Source organism: Ceratotherium simum, chromosome 2 (assembly GCF_057802395.1).
Source record: "Ceratotherium simum simum isolate JZ-2026a chromosome 2, ASM5780239v1, whole genome shotgun sequence".
NCBI lineage: Eukaryota > Metazoa > Chordata > Mammalia > Perissodactyla > Rhinocerotidae > Ceratotherium > Ceratotherium simum.
Window position 1 is genome coordinate 72,349,921 of NC_141901.1, and position 20,666 is coordinate 72,370,586.

The following is a 20,666-nucleotide window of genomic DNA, read 5'->3' on the forward strand; positions in this document are numbered from 1 at the left end:
ATAGCTGTCAAAAGCCCACATGAGGTGGGATGGCCCTCATCCAGAGCTTGTTGGCTTAGAATTGAGTGTGAAAGATGACATGTGATGGGCTTGAGGCAGAGACACAGGCCTGCAGCCAGAGTTGAGAAAAACAGAAGTATAGAGAGTATAAGCAGAACTGTAAAACATGGAATATGGGACTATTTGGTATAGAGATAAAAGCTGAAATACCATACCAAGTTTAATAAACTGTAATTAGTATTCATAATGGTGACCCTAAGTCCTCAAAACAGTTTAATAAGTGATATTCAGGATGCTCAAAATATTTAAGATGGCCAGGAAGTAGTTATATATGTAGTACATTTTAGGTAGATTTCCTTTAAAAATGACTAAAGTCACTTTCTTTCTTGAAAGGAGTAAAGCTTTAGTTATTTGGAAAATTTGCTTATGTGGGATATCTCATTACCAGTCAAGGCTGAATAAATGAGGCATTTATTGTGTAGTGGTAAGGTGGTTCTTTGGGCCAGACAAGGTGGGAAGAAGGGGGGATGATATAAAATACTGAGAGAAGGAATTAATTATTACTTTAAATAATAGATTAGTGTAGTTTGGTATATTATTTTTGTGCAAATCTTGAAACAAAGCCCTTTTTGTTTTAGGAATTGGTATGCAAAGGATTTTATTTTCCAAATTCACCCTTTGAAAGTATTTGAGCTTGTCTCCAGGTGAGAAAAGGTGAATTCCCTCTGGCAGAGTGGTTTCTGAAGGTTCACTTGGGAGGAAAAGAGAGGAGCTAGTTGATCCAGAGTGGAAAAACATGGAAGAAAAGTTTTCCCCCAAATAACACACAGATTTCAGGAAAACAGAAATTGCTTGATTGAAAGTGACAAACTTAAAAAGAAAAGTTGAGCTTTGAAACATCATCCGACACATCTGTTTTGAAAGGTCGCTTTGTCAGATACAGATGTGTGTTTTACAGTACTTCACTGTGTGTGAAGTTTTGTCCTGAGCATGCTCACTAGATGTTTTTCCAAACAGGTATCTCATTTATCCCAGTTTTAAATTTTTGGGGAGAGTTTATTAAACAATAATTTATCTTATATTTTTCTTTAGGTTAAATACAATTTGATTGACTCTAAACCCCTTCCTTCTAGTCTTTATTAAGCGGCTGCCTCTGTTTAGAATTTATCCTTTCAGAAGTTGCTTGTTGACCCAGCAGAGCAAAATCCAAAACTTTTGATTTATTACATGGCATGTTTTTAAAAACGGAGATCACAAAATCCCCCAAATGCCTTTAGCAAACTAATGCCACTTAGCTTTTTGCCTTTATAGCTACATTAATGCAAATTATTGGTTTAAAAATTAAAACAAAAACAAAAACAAAAACTTCCAGTTGTAGAAGAGGAGTCTTTGTGCATACTAGAGAGAATTGCCTGGAACCCTGAATGAAATTCACTATGGAGTATATGCCGTCTATTTTTAATGAGGCCATATAAGAAAATTTATGCACATTTGCATTTTATAAAATGACTCTTGAAATTACTAATCCTTGCATTATTATAAGCCTCTTAAATTCAGAGTTAGGAAACATATTTTCCTATCCAAAGAGCTGATTTGTTTCCTTTTTATGACATCTTGTAGGCATCACATTTTCTCTTTTACCTTGGCTGCTAGGAAGCTCAAAGCTAGTTTTGGTGCTCAGATGAAGTAGTTTCCTTTAGCTAAGTTCTTTGATAAGATTTCCTTTTTGCCATAGCCACTTTTTTTTTAATTGATTGGCAGTGAAGTTGGTTTTCTGGGCCTGTTTTCTGTTTATTTTTTATTACAACTCTCTCATTTTCCTTTCTAGAAGTAGTTGAGGGATATATAGCATGACATTTTGGTTGGATAAGGAATTTTCTGGAAGTAGAGCCCACAAAAACTGGGGACCCTGGTCAGACCTACCTTGATACATTAATTTTGCATCTCTAGGACCAAAAGCCATGGCAGAACTTGTCTGACAACTAGGAAGGATTGGAAGGAAAGGACTTTTTGCCTACTAGTTTATAGAGGTCTCTTAAACCTTCTGGGTGACAGTGAGGGCATTGAACTACATGGGACCAAGTTCCTTTAAGGTCTAATATTCTATGATTCTTAATGCAAAAGGAGGTTGAGATAGGTTAAAAATTAATATTTTTCAGAACACATCCCATAGTTGGAGAGATAGTAATAATAATTATTATATGATAATAAAAATGAATTAATCCTAAGAACAGTCTTATGGGGCAGATACTATTATTATCCCCATTGTCTAGATGAAGAATCAGAGACATGGAATGGTTATGTAACTGCCCCAGGTTACAAAGCTAAAGTGTGGCAGGGCTGAGATACAAACCTAGGAAACTGGTTCCATGGTCCATAGAGAATTAGGGTTTTGGTTGGTTGAGGAATTCATCACTCAACAAGTTTTTGTGAACACCTGCCACATGTCAGGCACTGTGGTGGGTGTTCAGTGGATAGACAGAGGACAAGGGAAAGAAACATGGTCCTTGCCCTCATGGGGTTTCCAGCTAAGTAGAAAACATACAAACACATGCCCAAATGAAACAATAGGTTTATAACTAAAAGCTGATACTGGCTATAAAGGAAAAGTATAATGGGTATGACAGGTTTATGGAGTCTCTGAATTTAATCAGGTACAAGAATGTGGTTCTGGGCCAGGGCTACTTAGCTGGGCATAATCCTTCTGTATTTCTAAGGCCCAGTGTTCCCTGGTCTACACTAAGAAGTCCTGTCAATGGCGCTGCTTGATTAGCCCATAAATGCTGTGAACTCTGGAAGTATAAGCTCCAGAGATTCTCCTGAGCCTTTTAGCTTCCTTGTGGGAGGAGCAAGAGTACACTAGTTGTTTCTAGATTTCTCTACAAACCATCAACTCTGTCTCCCTCTTAACAGAAGTACCTGACACCGAGCTAGCTTGAAGATGAAGGAATATGGTTTAGTATTGTAATTGGATTTGACATACACATTGATGCTTGGTAATTTGGCATTCATGTTAAGCATTTCCTTCATCCCTTTGACAATCAATTGTTGAGTGCCCTGATTATGTATAAAATCCTTAAATAAACGTATTTCAGTTTATGGCCTAGTTTGGGCATGTGGCTGTAATTAGTAATATTTTGCATGGCCAAATCAAAAGTTGGTAGATTTTCCTCTTTTAATTTCTTGTCTCCTATCTATAATCAGGGCCAGTGGTTACGGGCTATGGTTCAACGCCCCAGCACTTGTGGTTTCCCCCTTCCTGACCATCCTCTTTCTGACAGCTTCTTGCCTTGCCGCTTACTCAGACCCTACACCCCAGCTCTAGCTGAGGGCTCACCAGTCCCAGAGAATGCCCTGTGCAGTGGGTTATGTCTCTGTGTTTCTGTGTATATTTTTACCTCTGTTTCTCCCACCTTTTTCTTTCTCATCAGACACCAGTTTGCTAGAGGTAAAAAAGAGAAAATTAGTTTAGCGACTATCTTAGGTGCAAGTCAAGGTATGAGAGATGAGCCGGTTTGGTGATGTCATCCCTCAGGGTTGACAGGAGGCAGCTTTCCAGCCCTGCAAGTCTCACTGTGCCATAAAATATTGCATTAGTAGGAATTAAATTGTAATTTTTGTTGGTCACGTGCCTAAATGGAGTTTAATATTTTGAATCCAAATCAATTACGTATTTTCTTTTTAATAAAGAAGTATACTTTCTTTTAATTATTTTGTGTGTCTCAAACTCACATGGTAGGAGAAAACAGATTCCATTTTCTTCCATCCTCCAAATCTTCAGATTTGTTCTTGGTCTCTGCGCTGAGCCATTTAGGCAATAACACCCCATAAATTTTAATCTCTCCATAAATGAATACTATGGCCAGTGTCCCCTTCATTCCCAGCCTCCTTTAGATCTTGTCAGAAGAACCAGGGACAGGTGCACCATTTTACAGATTGAAAGTAAACAACAAGAGAGTCAGCTAAGATGGTGCCAATTACTCTCTTTCTGGACTGTGGAAATTCCCTAGGGTCAGAAAAATAACCTGTTCTCAGCTTTGGGAGTTGTACTTCCAGAATGTGCTCAGAGAACAGGAATTTTTACTCTAATACTGTACATAGTTTTATTTTAAATCTTCCCAGTGTAATTCTTAGAAATAATTTTTAGGGAGTAATGACTAGGGAGTGTATAAGAACATCTTGTCTTAGGTGTTTTATTAATCATTCTAAAAGCTCATAAAGAAAACATTTTTTCAGTTGGAGAAAATGTTTTCATTCATTTATTTCTCCTCCCCCCAGGGGACTTTATGTCTCTAATAGTACTGAAATTTGTTAGGCATTTGCATGTATAGTGTCTCATTTGATCTACCGGTTGAGCCTGTCATAAAGTAAGAGAGGGAGAGATTATGGGAAGTTGAAAGACAAGGTCAAACAACTAGTAAGTGGCAGATCAGGGTTTAAAATGCAGCTCTCATATCTCCTGGTGCAGTGTTCCTCCTATACCAGTGTGTCCCTAACACCAGACTCTTCTCTTTCTATACCCAGTGGTAACTTCTGGGACATGCTCCCTCTGCTACTTTTCTCTTCAGGTTATTAAAAAACAAGAGAAACAGCACAACTCCCTCACAGAACTGCATAAATCCCTCTGATACTTCTTGGTTATATAGTGCTCTTGTTATACAATCTTGTATATATCTTGCATCTTGCTTAGATGGAAGAGTGAGTGCACTTTATAGCTTGGCACTTCCCAACACTTTGAGAATTTAGGTCCTTTTGAACATTTAAAAACACAACGTGAACACAGGAAATTCTTCAACATGGTTGCACCATGATTTCAACACAACAATGTATAAATATGCGCTAGCTTTTGGCCCAACAAGTTGGCGGTTGACTTCTTAGAAGAGGGTTGGTTAGTCAAGAGGAAGGTTTGCATTTAGATATTTATTTGGAAGATGAAAGAAACTGTGATAAGATATGCCTAAGGAGTTGGGCTATAGAAAAATCTGGCTGTTTTTTCCTGAGAAATCCATATTACAGGTTTTAGCACACTATACATCTTCTGCCTGTCTTTTTCCAACCAAGGATAAGCTTCTGCCTGGAGCCAAGTTTTATTGTTGAGAAACCCAGGTGGGGACTGTGGTAGGAATGCCCCCTTTGGATTTTAATGGTGGTACATTCTGCACCTCCATCCCCCAAGGGGCTGTAGCTCCAATGAGTTGTAATTTGAGATGATATAAACATGAGCATATGTTGTGTACTCTGCAGGCGCTCCTGAACTCAGGGCCTTCCAGGTGTTTCTTCTTGGAACTTTGTTTTCGCATCATATCCTGGTGTCTGTCACATTCCCTCTCATAAAGTTCAATTAGAGCCAGGCTGTGCTATTGGCAACAAATCATCTTGGGTGCCCTTTCTTACCGTTTCTTGCATCCCAGGGGGGTAGAAGGGATTTTTCAGCTCAGGGGCAGAATAGATCCTGCAGTGCCCAGTCCCACAATCTGTGGGAGTTTGTCCCTCTTCACAGCTGACAGCATTGCAGAATTCCCTGTGGGACAATAACAGAAGCCCTTATTAGCCAATGGTGGTGTTGGAATAAAATCTCCCCACTGCAGTGTCTTGGTCCCAGGCTATAATGTTACCCCTTGGTTACCTCTGCGTCTTTACCACTTTTATTACAGCTGAACACACGCTCCTCATTAGTACCCTGGGTGATATGGGGAATCAGTGTGTTGGAAATCATGTGGAATAGGTACCAGATGTTTGTGTCAACTTGGTATGCACTGGTATTTAAAATGCTTAGGGATTGCATTTATTAAATGTGAAAATTACTTACTGTAACTTCTCCCAAATAATAACTGCCCCCCTCCCACCCCAGTCTTTTACTCTGTGTTGCATGAGGTGTGATATTAATTTCTTTTGGGACAGATTAAATTTAAAATGTGTGCAGCAAATGCATCTGTTCCCAAATGCTTTGTCTGCATTCTGTCAAGTCTTAGGGCTGGCCTGCAGCCAGTGTGGATGTGGGGGTTCTGTAACTGAGATTTTGGAATGCTGTGTTGTAGCTAAAGGACATAATGAAAGGGTGAGTCCATTTGCATTTTTTTCTTTAAGTGGAACTGGGAATTTAGACATTGATGTTATAGCCAGATCTTAGAAACATTTCCCATGTGTGCAGATAAGCAAGCATTAGTGAAAAAAGAGGAAGGAAGACATTTGGTAAAATGAGAAATGAGCTTGTGCTTTCTCATTGAGTTGATGAAGTCTTGAAGTCCACCAAAAGGTTGCAAGTGTGAACCAAGTGGTTTATTTTATTTTATGTTATCAGACATGAATTAATGTTTATGTTTGGCCAATAAGTCTGTTCACCAGGTTCTGAGGTGAAGGACTGGAAAATGCAGGGAAGTGCCTTGTCATGGGAAGAGCTTGGACTTGGAGTCTGAGGGACCCAGGTTCAAATCCCACCCTGCCACTTAACTGGTGGTGTGTGACCTTTGGCAAGTTACTCAACCTCCCTGAGCCCCAGTTTCCACCACTCTAAAATGGGAGTTTTAACAGTCTTTATAGTAGTGTTATGAATATTAGAAACAATATGTGCAAAGCGTATGGCCCAGAGAAGGTGTATGATAACTGTACACATGAAGAAGTAAACCCTGGCTTATCGCAGGAGATGGAGGCCTAGGGCACCACCTTGTGCTTCACAGTGTTGCCCCAGGGGCCCAGCAGCTGATCTGAGGGCTCTGCTTTGTGAAGGAGGCCACTTGGTCTGGGCACCTGGGGAGTTTCTCAGCACAGGGTTTACTTGAATCTGTGCTGTCTTCAGGTCAGTAAATGTTTTTAGTCAATAGAAGTAGCATCTTGTGGGTGAATAGAGGCCGTGTGTCTGTCCTGGTGGCCAAGGAGGGTGTACTGAGCAGGAAAAACAGAGTCTGACTTCAGGTTAGGAGGGAAGACACAGGTCAAACACAACACAACACTCAGCTAGATTTTGTGGAGATCAGATGGCTTGAGTGGCCAGTGGAGTAGGATAAACTCAGCTCCCACTTTGAGACCAAGGGAAAGTTAGACTTCTTTGGGAATTGCCCTCAAAGAATCCTGGACAGGGCATGTCCTAGATGCCTGGAATAAACAGAAATATCCAGATTGGGAGGTACCAGTGAGGAATGTCTCTGGAGGTGAGCCTGTGTGCACATTACTATCAGGAGGCACGTTACTGAAATATGCACCCAGCTCTGTGGCTTGCAAGTTTACTTGGAGTGGGAATAATATCTGTTTTGCTCACTTTCAGTTTCTCTAAGCCTTCAGAAAGTAAAGTATGTCTAAAATATCTTTTAATTATAAAGCTTGGTGCAAGGTTAACCGGAGTGTGTGTTTATGACATTGTTGCTTTCAGCCAGTGTTTCTTTCCATATCATTGGCCCTGGTTGATCCTTACTGTGGTAAAGTAGCTCTTGCTGTGCTGATTAGCATCACCACCAGAGCGTGTTGCTCACTTGCTTCTTGACTGTGGGGAAGAGATTGCAAAGGAAGGGCTGTGGGTTTCCAGCCGTGGCCACAAGAGAAACTCCCAGCCTTCTGAGGCTATCCGTGAGAGCCTACACTAGCAGCTTCAGAGCTCACAGGTCACCACAAAAGTGAGCAGATGAGTCAGACAGGGTTTCGGAGCATGTTTTCCTGGTTTCCAATCCTTTGTGGCTGTGAGGCGCTGCACTTGGGCCCCATGGTGGTCAAGCGAGGATCACGGCCGCCTTGCTACCTCAGGCGTGTGTGGTAGAGCCTGGGGGGTGGATCACCCTGTTCTCAGGCGGAAGCTTTTCTAACTGGAGATGGTCTGGCATTGTGTGGGCAGACTGCAGAAGAAGCTCCTATGAGGCCAATGGGGATGGATGGACCGGTTCATGGAGGCTGGCTGAGGCTGTGGGAGAGGCGCAGGAAGGCTTGGGGCCAACCTGGGAGGCTAGGATGAGGCTAGGCATGTGGTGTGCTGACAGGAGAGACGGGGGATTGTTGTGCCACCTGGAGAGAAGGGCCTTGCCAGAAGAGTGTTTGGGACGAGAGGACAAAAACAGGTTTACATTTCCTGCCTTCTGTGACATTTAAGGGCAGGGAAGCCCCGATTGGGACTTGCTTCTTAGCAACCAAAAATGCCACCTCCTTCATCTCGTGATTTATTTTTTTCCCCTTTAGTACACAAGATTGAAGCTTTGGCTACTAGGTAAAGAGTGAAAGGAAGAACTCTAGGATAGTCTCCTATTGGTATGAAATCCTTTGAGCATGATCACCTCATGGTTCTGTCCCCTTTCCTCTCTCACCACCCTTCCCTCATTAATATTTGAGTGTGTAGTGTGTGTCAGACATGCTGGGCTACAGGATCTAGCAATAAACAGAATGACTGGGTTCCATTCTTTTGTGGTGGTTTCAGTCTTTGGGTGTATGCAGACATTAAACAAATAATTGCACAAATAATTATGTAAATATAACCACTTGAAGTGCAGTGAAGAAAAACAGTACAATGAGAGTATCAAAAAATGTATATCTAATGTGGTAAGAGAAGCTTCCTTGAGAGAGCTGAAGAATGAGTAGGAGTTTCCACACCAAGGCAGGGGAAAGGAACAGGAATGGTGGGGAAAGTGTTCCTGGAGGAAACGTTGTATGTGGAGGCTCCGGTGGGAAGAAGGGTGGCACTTTTGATGAAGTAAAATAAGCCAGTATATTAACTGAGGTAGGTTAAGCTGCAAGTGTCAGAAAACCCAAAATAGTATTGTCTTGAATGACAGAAAAGTGGACATGTATTTCGTATAAAATAAGCAGTCCAGAGCTGATCCAACAAGTCCAGGTTCAAGGACTCAGGTGACTTCTGTCTTATTGCTTTACCCAACTCTGCATGTTGCTTCCATCTTATGGCCCAAGAGGGCTGCTCTTGTTCTACCCATCACATCTGTATTCCAGCCAACAGGAAGGAGGAAAGGGCAGAAGAACACATCTCCCTCTCTTTGTAAGAAACTTCCTGGAAATTGCATATGTCACCTCTGGTTATATCTTATTAGCCAGATTTTGGTCACATGGCTATATTTAGCTGCAAGCATTAGCTGGGACTTCCAGTACGAGGTTGAAAAGAAGTAGGAGAGGGGACATCCTTGCCTTGTAACTGATCTTAGTAGAAAGTTTCTAATTTCTCATCAATAAGTATGATATTAGCTGTAGAGTTTTTGTACATGTTCTTTATCTGGTTGAGGAAGTTCTCATCTATTCCTTGTTTGCTGAGAGGTTTTTTTTTTTAATCATGAATGACTGTTAGATTTTGTCAAATGCCTTTTCTGCATCTACTGATATCATCATGTGATTTTTCTTCTTTTTGTCTTTAGCCAGTTGATGTGATGGATTACATTAATTGATTTTTGAATGTTGAACTAGCCTTGCATACCTGGGATAATCTCACTTGGTCAAGGTTTATAATTCTTTTTATACATTGTTGGATTTGATTTTCTAATATTTTGTTGAGGGTTTTTGCATCTATGTTCATGAGAGATATTGGTCTGTAGTTTTCTTTTCTTGCAATGTCTTTGTCCGATTTTGGTATTAGGGTCATACTGGCCTCATAGAATGGGTTAGGAAGTATTTTCTCTGCCTCTGTCTTCTGAAAGAGACTGTAGAGAAGTGGTATAATTTCTTCCATAAATGTTTGGTAGAATTAGAATTCACTGGTGAACCCATCTGGGCCCAACAATTTTTAGTGAAAAATTTCACTGTACAGAGATGTTGGCCTTCGGGGCAGGTTCGAGTTGAAGGCCTTGGGTGATTGGGGCAATCTTGGAACAGTTACTTAAGTTCATTGAGCTTATTTTCCTTTTCTTTAGGATGGGGGTAATACCACCTCCTTATGGTGGTGGTGGAAGGATGTACAGCACCTAGCACTGCCCAGCCCATAGTGAGCACTTAATAAATGGGAGCAATTTATTTTGTTGTTTTTTACTAGACCAGACTGACATTGTGTGTTGACCTGTTGAAGTCACCATTTCTTATATACTCTTGGGGATGTGAGTGGATAATTCCTGATTTCTTTTTCTTTTTTTTTTTTTTTTTTGGTCTAAAGGCATAAGGTTAGCTTAACATACATTTTAACTTTTTTAAACTTGGAGGAAAAAAAATTCAACAAGGAACCTCAAAAACCAAATATTACTTTAGTGTGTCTGATGGTTGGGGACACTCTGTACTGAGTGTGTTTAAAAATTGATCCCATTGGGTGTCTGTAGAGAGCAGCTATCCCCTCCCTTGATCAGAGAGTGCCCTGTGCATTGCTTTCTCTTTTCTTTGACCTTGGACTGACTTGTATAACCCATGGCTGGAGCTGCAGCCCACAAAGTGGGGGTCTGCCCTGGCCTGGACTGTGGCAGGACGGGGAACATAGACTCTAAGGCGAGGAGTCCTCATCCTCAGCACTGGGGGTGTCCCCTCCGGTTCCCTCCCTCTTTGGGTAAGACCTCATCCTCTGATTTATTTCCAGTGAGTTTCTGCTCCCATCCTAGTGTGGAGATGAGCAGTGTGGTGATTTAAGGAAAACCCCGGTGGGTGATGGTGGCAATGTAAGGAGGAGGGCGAGTCAAGCAGATTGCAAGACTTTTTGCAGATGTGTTTTGGGTGGAACTACAGCCCAGTCGGAACTTCGCACATACATACAAAAATGGAACTGAAAAGTATTTTTATTTGTGCTTAATTTGTGATAATGGCAAATTTGTGGCAGGTGGCAATGAAAGCAATCCAGACGAGTTTTCAGTATGGATAGCGATAGCTGCTGTGTGTCCTCAGAGCTGAGGAAGAGTAGGAATCTTTCTCTGGAGCTCTGGGGTGTGAAGTACACCCCACTGCAGCTGGTGAAGGCAGGAGGGGAGCAGCGGGGGAGCATCCGCTCCTGCTCTTCGCCCTGCGTGGGGGCCTGCAGGGAATCGGGCGTTCAGTACCTTCTGCCTGTGCTGCTGTGACATCTTCCTTGACTACCTCTTTCTCAGAAATCGGCTGGGCGCAGTACAGCAATACAGAGGGCGGCAGTGATTATTTGAGAAGGTACATACTTCGTTTCAGACCAGATAACTGTTATCAGCCTAGATAACTCCCGTGAGTTTTGAAATAGACTTGGCACACCAGGCAGGGTGTCTGCTTATGGTATAGCAGTGGGCGTGCAGGATGGCCTGATTCTAAACTGTGTTTGCATTTTAGACCCGAGCTGCAATCGCGGAGAGTATTGTGTGGAAGTCAAGAACTAACTGGATTGCATTCAGGTTTTTTATCAGGTTCCATTTGGAAGGTTGTGGTTTAGTGGGTGCTGTATGTTCAAGTCCCAGTCTCCCCAGCTGTCGAATGGGGACAAAACCAAGCTCACAGAGGTGTGTGGGGTTTAAGTATCAGAGGTTCCTCCTTCTTCTGGATGTCCCTCTATCAATCCAGCCAATGTGAAATGAGGCTGAAATGTAGTGGGGTTGTACCTCACATCACTATAGCAAGCTGTTTCCCATTAGTTCCTAGAGCCAAATTCAGGTCCCCAGAATGGTGCCCTAATCACAGATCAGAGAAGGGGCAATTTTTTTTTAAGCTCATGATTCATTTAACAAATATTTTTTGAGCCAGGCACTGTGATGGATACTGAGGCTACAAAGATGAGTAACCCACAGCCATCAGGGAGGTCACGCTGGGCTGGCAAAGACAGTTGTGTACACTGGTGGTTACAGTATGGAAATAAGCAGCAGAGACGGGCAGAGAAATTGTAGGAGGACTGGAAGAGGACCTCCCTTGGTTTGGGCTGTTAGTTCTGGCGGCAGAGTTGGAGTGGAAGAAGAATTTGGGTAAAGGGAACAAGTTTGAATAAAGACGTGGAGTTGAGAACTGTTATGGTATGTTGGAGACCTTTAAGCTAATTGGTGTTGCTGGAGTGGGGAGGGGTGAGGCTGGAGAGAGAGGAGGGGGTTAGATGAAGAAAGGCCTTGTGTGCCAGGTTAAGGAGCGCAGGCTTTATTCACAAGGCTGGCAGTTCTCAAGGGACAGGACGTGCTTGCAGAGATGGAAGGGGCAGGTGTTGGCATTTGGAATAACCTTTCATTTGAGCCCTCCTGGGTTAGGTGGACAATGCTTGTATGGAAAGTGGCTAGCAGACCTTGAGACCTGAGGCTCCTTTTAGGAAGATCTGCAGTTGTCTAGGGACAGAGACAAGGAAGGCTATAGGAAGTAAAGATGGGGAGGAATGGATGGATTTAGGATTTAAGGTCTGATTGATCAGAGAAAGGGAGAATGAGGAAGCAGGAGCCAAGTATGACCTGGGTTGTACTTTTTCTGTTTGAGGCTCTGCTCATGCCCTACCTCTCTTGGCAGGATTTTTCTGACCTCTGGCCCAAGGCTGTACAACTCTGGCCCCAATTGCCTCCACTCATTACATCTTACTCTGTGTTGTTCTTAATTTGGTTTGCTTTCCCTATGAAGGGGAAGCACTTAAAAGATAGGGACTGCATCTTAAACTTTTTAGGGTATAATTTTAGGTGTTTAATATTATTTATGCATGATATTATTGGAGCTTTAGGCAATTTATTCCATTTATCTCTGGTTTTCTTCTAAAAGAGGAAGAAAGAATTGAACACAGATGTCAAATGGGAGGTTTCCTCCATCCAGAGGAATACATTCATGATTTGTGTGTCTAAAAAGGAATTTAAATAATCAAATACACATCATAATCATCCAAAAGGAATTTAAGAAATTGGGGTTTTAGAAGAAGAGGCCAACTTTTTTGCCATTTAGTTCTGGAAACAAATTAGTTAGAAAGACTCCTCTGGTGGGTTGATCACTCATAACAATTAATTTAATTGCGGCACGATGAATTGCTGTTTCTAAGGGGTGCATGTTTGTGATTCCCTCTGCAGGTCCAGAGCCCAGCGCCAGGTGTGAACTGTTGCCCGTCAATGCCTCCCATCCAGTCCAGGCCTTGATGGAGAGCTTCACCGTCTTGTCAGGCTGTGCCAGCAGAGGCACGATGGGGCTGCCGCAGGAGGTGCATGTCCTGAACCTCCGCACTGCCGACCCGGGGCCTGGCCAGCCACAGAGAGAGGTAGGTGCAGGTGCCAGCTTTCTACCCATTGCCTCTCTAGTTTGTAAAGACACTTCTCTGAAGGAAGAGTCCTTTTCTTCCATTCTGGGTTTAACAAGGATGCTCATATATGAACATAAGTGGGGAAGAGGACACAACGTATGCTCGAGAGAGAAGGATTTCAAATAACAGATTGTTCTCTGGGCTGAGCAACTCTAGAACCTGTCTCTCTCTCAGCTTTCCAACTTTTCTGGCCCCCCTTATTGGAAAGAATGTTCTGAAGAATTTCATCTTTGAAACATGGCTGTGAAAAAACATAAGGTGCCATTTCTCTGTAATTGTAAAATGTTTTTCCCATCTCCTCCTGTGCCCTGTCTGTCTTCTTTCTTTGCTTTGTCTTATGAACCTATTGCTCCTGCAAGATGAGTCAGGGGAAATGGCAACACTCTGGAATAAAGGCCACAGTACTTTGTACTTACATGGAAAGCCCTGGGGGTAGCTCCTTATGCTATCCAGACAGCTTCTCGAAGATGGTGGTGATCTTGGTGGTGATGATGATGATCCAAGCTCATAATGACTCAGTATTTACTCTGTCTTCAGCGCTGTTTGAAGCACTCATGCACTAACCCCATGAAGGCCTATCATTATCCTCATTTTACAGGTGACAGACAGGTGCAGAGATAACTCACTGGCCCGAGGTCATCACCGTAAGAGAGAAATGGCCTCCTCTTTCCTGTGGCTCAGAAATGACCTAGATTATGGGCACATTGTCATCATACTGTATTTAAGATAACACAGTTGTCATTCTTTCTGTTTTTAAGCTTCTGTGTGTCAGAAATGTTGTCACTCAGGTATTATCTCTCCAAGGAGAGAGAAACCACGATAAATTCTGATCACAGTGAAGTGTAGGAAAATGAATGCAGAACGGAATTTATCTTTGAGTTTTCTTCTAGTCAAGAATGTTAATTTCCAGAACCATTTGTTTATGTGCCTCAACCACTCTGCCTTTTTGGGGGAGTAGGAATAGGAGAGGCGAGGTGTCCAGAAGGAAAAGCAAACTGATTTTAATCTCATGAAAGTGTGCAGAGTTGGCTCTTTTCAAAAACAAATCATCTAACCTTTCCAGCTACATTGGAAATTATTGTTAATATCCTTGGTTGCTTGCCATTGTAGCTGCAACACATATTTCAGGTCAGATTTCTTTATCCCAGTAATACGTCTTTAATTCTTAACTTATGGGGGAGAATTTGTGGTGGGAGGGAAGGGAGGAGAGGAGGAAATGCAGTTCCTATGAAGCATTGCTGACTCCAGCAATTCTTTAGCAGCAATAATTACTCATTTTATATATGCTTCTCTCAGAGGAACCGAGAAAGAAAAGAAAGTCTGAGCTATTACAGAAGCAGGAACAGCAGAAAATTCTGGATGTTAAATTGTGCGGTACTGTTGTTGACTCTGAAAAGAGATTCAAATAAGACTATTGATGCAAAAGAAAAATACCTCAAGGAATGACAGCAGAGCTCTCTCCCGCACTTGTATTTACTATGTTAGATCAAAATGGAATTCATTTTAGGACATGGCAGTGCTGAGGATACATAAAATTAGCTGGCATCAAGGGACATAGTGTGTTCAGTGAGGAAGTCAAAAAAGAGGGCCTGTGGGGGATAGTCTCTCAAACTTGTTTAAAAACCTGACCATTATTCTTTTCCCTTCAGTATTTGTATGTATATGTATGATTTTGGGTCAGTTATTTGAAGATATTTCTGAGACTAGGCAACTGAGGGAAATTGCCTTCTTTCCTTCTTCGGGAACTTTTAAGAATTAGATGGTTGTAGTTCAATCCTGTTTGAAAACAAGATGTTGGGCTAGGTGATCTTTAGAAATTCCATCCGGCTCTGAGTGCTCTCGTAGAGTAGACCTTGGAGTACTTCGTGTACACAGAGTGAGCGTAGACAACTATGTCAGCGCAGTAGGGCCCTGACGAAGAGAGAATGAATGAAAGTGTTTGTTGCAGGGTGGTCAGATGGGGGTGGAGAAATATTAACTATCTTTCATGTTCTTCATATATGACTATGGAGAGGCATTACTGTAGCTGTGCAAACAGTTTTTAAAAATCATTTGAACTGTATGACCCAGCAAGCACTTCTGCTCCCAAGTATATACTCAAGAGAAATGAAAACATACATCCACACAAAAACCTATCCACGAATGTTCATGGCAGCATTATTCATAATAGTTGAAAAGTGGAAACAACCTGAATGTCCGTCAGCTGATGAATGGATAAATAAAATGTGGTATATCCACACAGTGGAACATTATTCGGCAATAAAAAGGAATGAAGTACTAACATATGCAACAACATGGATGAACTTGGAAAATGTTATGCTAAGTGAGAGAAGACAGACACAAAAGACCACATATTGTGTGATTCCATTTATATAAAATATCCAGAATAGATGAATTTATAGAGACGGAAAGTAAATTAGTGGTTACTTAGGGCTGAAAGGCAAAAGAGAGTAGTGGGAGTTGATTGCTAATAAGTACCAAGTTTCTTCTGGGGAGACAGAAATGTTCTAAAATTGTGGTGATGCTTCCACAATTGAATATGAATATACTAAACATCACTGATAAATATGAATAAGTGTGAATGTACTAAAAACCATTGCATTGTACTTTAAATGGGTGAATTTTATGGTATATGAATTTTATGGCAGTAAAGCTGTTTAAAAAACAATAATTCAACCTGCCAGTATTCTAGTTAGCCCATAAAGTTTACCTTAACTATATTCACTTTTTTACCAAGATCGCTTCCTCCTCCATCCTAAACTCACCCAACTCTGTTATTCTCAATGGATAACTTGATTTTTATAGATATGCTATTGCATGGTCTGTGCAAAAAATCACAGCTGATCTGTTTTTGGGGTAATAGTGGGAGGACCAGAGGCAGCCTTTGTGCATATCTTCACCGAATATTGAAGGCAAATATTTTTCAAAATGAAATGATAAATGATGTTGCTTATATATTAGCAAAAAGAATGCCATACTGGCTCCAAGCCATAATTGACATTGACTGATGACCGAGGTAGTTGTTTTTCATGGTGTCCTTCTTAAATGTGAGGGAATTTCTAAATCAACCCTCTTTCCCCTCGGCTTGTTATTGGTGCAGGATCAGCATTAAGATCTATTATAAATCATCCCTTCTCAACATTTTACTAAATTCCTACCTCCCAGGCATCTTAAGGTTTTTCAATGGAGGAGAGGCTGCTGCTTTTCCTGTGTGGAGGAGGTGACAGAGCGTACACCTGGAAGTAATAACCGCAGCAGGTTGACAAGATTTGAGGAAACAGTTACACTTAAGTTAGATAAACAGTTTTATAGGCTAGCAGAGAATTTGTATCAGAAACACACTTGTTGTGATAATGTATACAAAGCCCTCTGTAGCGAAGCACTATTTTGCCATTGGCCTCCCTGCTGAGTTCTCATCACGACAACACAGACCTAGAGTTATATTTTTCATCTGAGACCACACCTCTCATCTGTAATCATTGGTTTTGGAAACAACAGCCCTGGAAGTGAACAGGAGCCTGGAAAAAGACTCTCTGGTGACAGAGGAGGGCAGAAGAGGGTAAGCAGCCCTGAGAGATCAGCTTTGTCTTTTATAATAAGCAGGGACCAGTATCATCATTTGCATCCTATGGAATCCAGGTCCTTGTGCCCTTTGACTTCAAAGTAAAATGCCCCGGCCCCCGCCCTCCTCCCCGTTCAGAGTTTGATCCCCTCAGGGTGTTTCCTGACTCCTGAGAAGGGTTATAGCACCGCCAGAGGCTTGTTTACAGTAACATACTTTCATTAGTTGCTGGAATGGTAACAATTTTGTTTCCTGTCATCTAATTTTTATTGTGACCTGCTTTTATGTGGCGATGTGTCTTTTCTATTTCCGACCTAATTGCTTGCTCATTATTAAAAGTTGCTGAGGGTAAGCCCCTAGTTAGCATTACATATGTGTATAAAAGATACGGGCGTTTAAATTAATGTATTTATTTTGACATTAAAGGAGCAAATGTTAATGGGCGTGCCAGCCACTGGCTGGAGGGGTGGAGTGGAGATCTGGGAGGCTCCATTGTCATGGGAAAGGGGCCAGGTTTCATAACTTCACCCACCCATCAGAACCCTCCATACTTTTATGTATTTGCTTATTCTCTGCCCCATTACAAAAAAGGACTTGGGATGGGCTTACAACAATTGACATACCAACACTGTAAGCAGAAATGCAAAATGAGGACAAAAGAAGAAAGAAAAGTGTAGTTAGTTAGTCGTCCGGGTTAATGTGGTTGGTATGATTGAGTTTGAAATTTGGCTTCCAGCTTCTTGGCAGGCAGGCCAGATGGGGTGTGTGGTTAACATCACACATGTGGCTCCAAGTCGCTTTTACTTTGTACCTTCTCTGAGGACTGTGGCATAAAGTTGTCCCTTTCCTGGTTCTTTTTGAGGGTGGGGAAGACCACAGTTGGGAGAAAGGGAAAGAAGTAAACACATCTAAAATGCTGACTGTTCTGCTTGTCTCTTGACAGCTCCCTTACCCCCCAAATAACAGAAAGAACAGTCATAGTGGCCAGCCCGCCTGTGTTGTCTCTGCCTGTCCTCATTGTCAGCCTGAAGGGAGGGAGGCCCAGGGAGGTTCGGCAGCCTGGGTCGTGGAGCTGGACTCGAGCAGGGTCAGTTGCACTCTACCATCCACGTCCAGTCCACTTCCCTTTTACTTTTAGCTCTTACCTTGTTTCCGGCTACAAAACCTGACCTGTCTCGGTTGGCTCTGCCTGGTAGGTGAGCCAGCAGGTCTCGGGTTTGGGTCTCCTGCACAGGCTTGTGATAGCTCTGTCCTGTCCTCAGAGTCCCTTTTCATTCCCTTCTTCATTCGCATCCTGGCGGCTTGGGCCTATAATAAGGCTGGTCTGTGTGTGGCGTGTCTCTTTTTTCCTTCCTGGTTTAGGAGATTGTCACAGCAAATGGCAGTCAATATAAAATGCAGGGCTGAGCTCAGGACCCTTGCGCTCTACGGGGCTGTTAATCCTCACGTTAAATGCTGCCTCTTCTCTGTTGTTCGTGTTGGTCATTCCCCTGCATCCCCCATAAGGCAGCTTTCAGCTGCCTTCACAAGAGTAACCCACCTGTCCCCTGCTTGTGATCCGTGAGGTCTTGTAACCAGACTTGCTTGAACTGTGTGATAAGTGGGAACACACCCATTAAGGGACTCTTCCTGCTAGGAATGAAATGCAAGAGCTACAGTGTATGGACTTTGTCATCCATTTGACATCTTTTTTGCTTATTATGAGGAATTTGGCAGTTCAGGGATTAAACATTTTGGAGATCCCTACTACCTTCCTACTTACCTATCTATATGTAGTCTTTGCTGTTTCCACAATATTAGTAGCTCGACAACTTCTCTCTTTTTTCCCCCTCAGTTATTAAAATAGAGACAGAACAGTGCAGGTGGGGAGGAGCGGGGGGAGTGGGTGTGTGACTTACCTTTACCCATCGCCGCTAAAAGAACTGATACAGAATTTAAGATTGGCTTTTTGGAGAGTACATATGTGAGAGCAAAAAATATCGAATGGAAACCAGCACACTAGCTACATTCCTTTCTCTATCTGGTGGGGTATTTTTCCCTCTGCTGGTTTTCATGAATGACTTCCCAATGCTAGTCCTGTGTATATGCAGAAAAAAATCCCAAAACAAACTCAGGGCTATTTATGTTTGAGAGATCTGGTGTGTAGTACGTGTAAGCAAGTGTCGAAGTAAACCTCTTACACACAGACGTTGTATGTTGGTGAAATCCAGTTACTAAACAAATACATTCCATGTATAAACACTGCTTGGTGTTTATTTAAATGCAGGTTGCTTTGGAAATCACCGCAGCCTGACAGGTAAGATTATCTCTGCACAGGCCATTTTGCCGGAGACCTGCAGCAGATAAATCAGAAAGTTATACTGACAACAAGGGTCACATTTCCCAAAGGCATTCATCTCTCTCTCTCTCTTTCTCTTTCTCTCTCTCTCTCCCCCTTTCTTCCTCTCTCTCCCTCTCCCTCTCTTCCCCGCTCCCCTCATTCATTTGAGTTTTGCTGTGGAAATTTTATTAACTTGAAAGGCAACTGAATCTGACTCTCACATAGAATTGGAGGGCCTAAATGAATAGGACACTCACCTCATTTAAAAAGAGTTGCCCCTTTACTTGAAGATACTCAGTGCAGTTTAAGTAATGATACCCCACTGGGCAGTATGAAGGTGCCAGGCCAGGGCTGGACAGAGGAGAAGGGTTGGGGACAGCAAGGCAACTAGACCTCTGGCTGCTGTCTCAACAGAGGACAATGCAGGCCAGTTACAACTGGCCACACTAGTCAAGGATGGTTTCTAACATGTTGGGGCAAGATGTGCAGTCTGAAACTACAGCTCTCTCTCAAAAAGAAGACCTATCCAAAAACGCAGTTTTGGAGTTTTAGAAAAAGTGAAAGCAGAAATCAGAGCGATAATAGTAAACACCAGAGATTAGCAAACAAATCAGGACACGAGCTCAGCAAAAAAGTTACAACATTCCTACCAAGATGCTGGCTGGCCACATTGCTTAAGCCCTGTCATTTATCATAGCAACGTCCAGATGCTGTAAAATTGCCCTAGGAAAGCACGGCCCCCTTCCTCACCAGGGGGATTGAGGCTGGTTGGACTCTGCCAGTTTAGCATGAGGTAATACTGGGTTATGTTCTGTGCTGGCTGGGAGCTGACAGATTGAAAAAGCCTCTTATTACTGCCTCTTCCCCAGGCTCCGTGGAGAAGAGACTGCCTTGACCCATTCTAAAATTTGTCCTGCAGCAGCATTTACCATCCAGTGTGGAGTTTATCTTTATGGAAGTTAGGGTTAGAACCCTGACCCATACTATTGTTGCCATGGTAACCTCTCCTGACTTTTAAAAAATTGTATAATTTCCTGAAAATGTTGTTAGAAAATCTTTCTACAGGAGCACCCTCTGCATTTGAAAATGTGACTTTTTGCTCTTAGAACTTTTTGGAGAGTATTTAAAAAAGCAATAGACCAAAGTAAGGAGCAGGTCTACAAATCTGAGACCAGATGTGCTGAATGGGCAAATGCCCAGTTTGTATGAGTGCAGAGTATCCAGATATTCAACTTGTACTTTCTTCTTTCCATTGCTTATCTGCTATGTTGACATTTTGAGAATAAAAGGAAATTTACTGCTAGTATCTCTGATTTAAATATTTAAATTCTGCAGAAGTATTGATTGTATTAGTTTCAATCATTCCCCCCGCTGTGTTTTCTAAGTTTTTCTGTGAAAATTAGACATGTGTTTAATTATTTTACTTTTATTTCTCCCACAATGAAGAGGCCATGTATGAACTTGTCCCTGGTGATCACCTCTCGGTACCCTCCTATTTCTCTTTTCATTGCCTATCCCACTTCTTGAACCAGTGAACGTTTGTGTGTCTTGCCTTTTCTTCTCTCTCTGCAGCCTGACTTCTGCTTTCCTGAGCTCATCTCTGGGGAGTCACTGATGATGCCCTCTTGACCAACTCATGGGATGCTGGGACTGGAGAGGTCCCCTGGAGACAGTCTAGTCCT

The 20,666-nt window shown here is 42.2% G+C and overlaps 1 protein-coding gene across 3 annotated transcripts in view; it reads left to right on the forward strand.

Moving 5' to 3' along the window:
* The window catches only part of TGFBR3 (transforming growth factor beta receptor 3), a 185,763-nt gene that overhangs the window by 60,369 nt on the left and 104,728 nt on the right, over window positions 1-20,666 (forward strand). For all 3 annotated transcript variants that reach the window (XM_087447604.1, XM_087447614.1, XM_087447607.1), the window contains exon 3: window positions 12,876-13,060. In XM_087447604.1, the coding sequence (XP_087303730.1) occupies window positions 12,876-13,060 (185 nt within the window). The remainder of the gene's footprint in view (window positions 1-12,875; window positions 13,061-20,666) is intronic.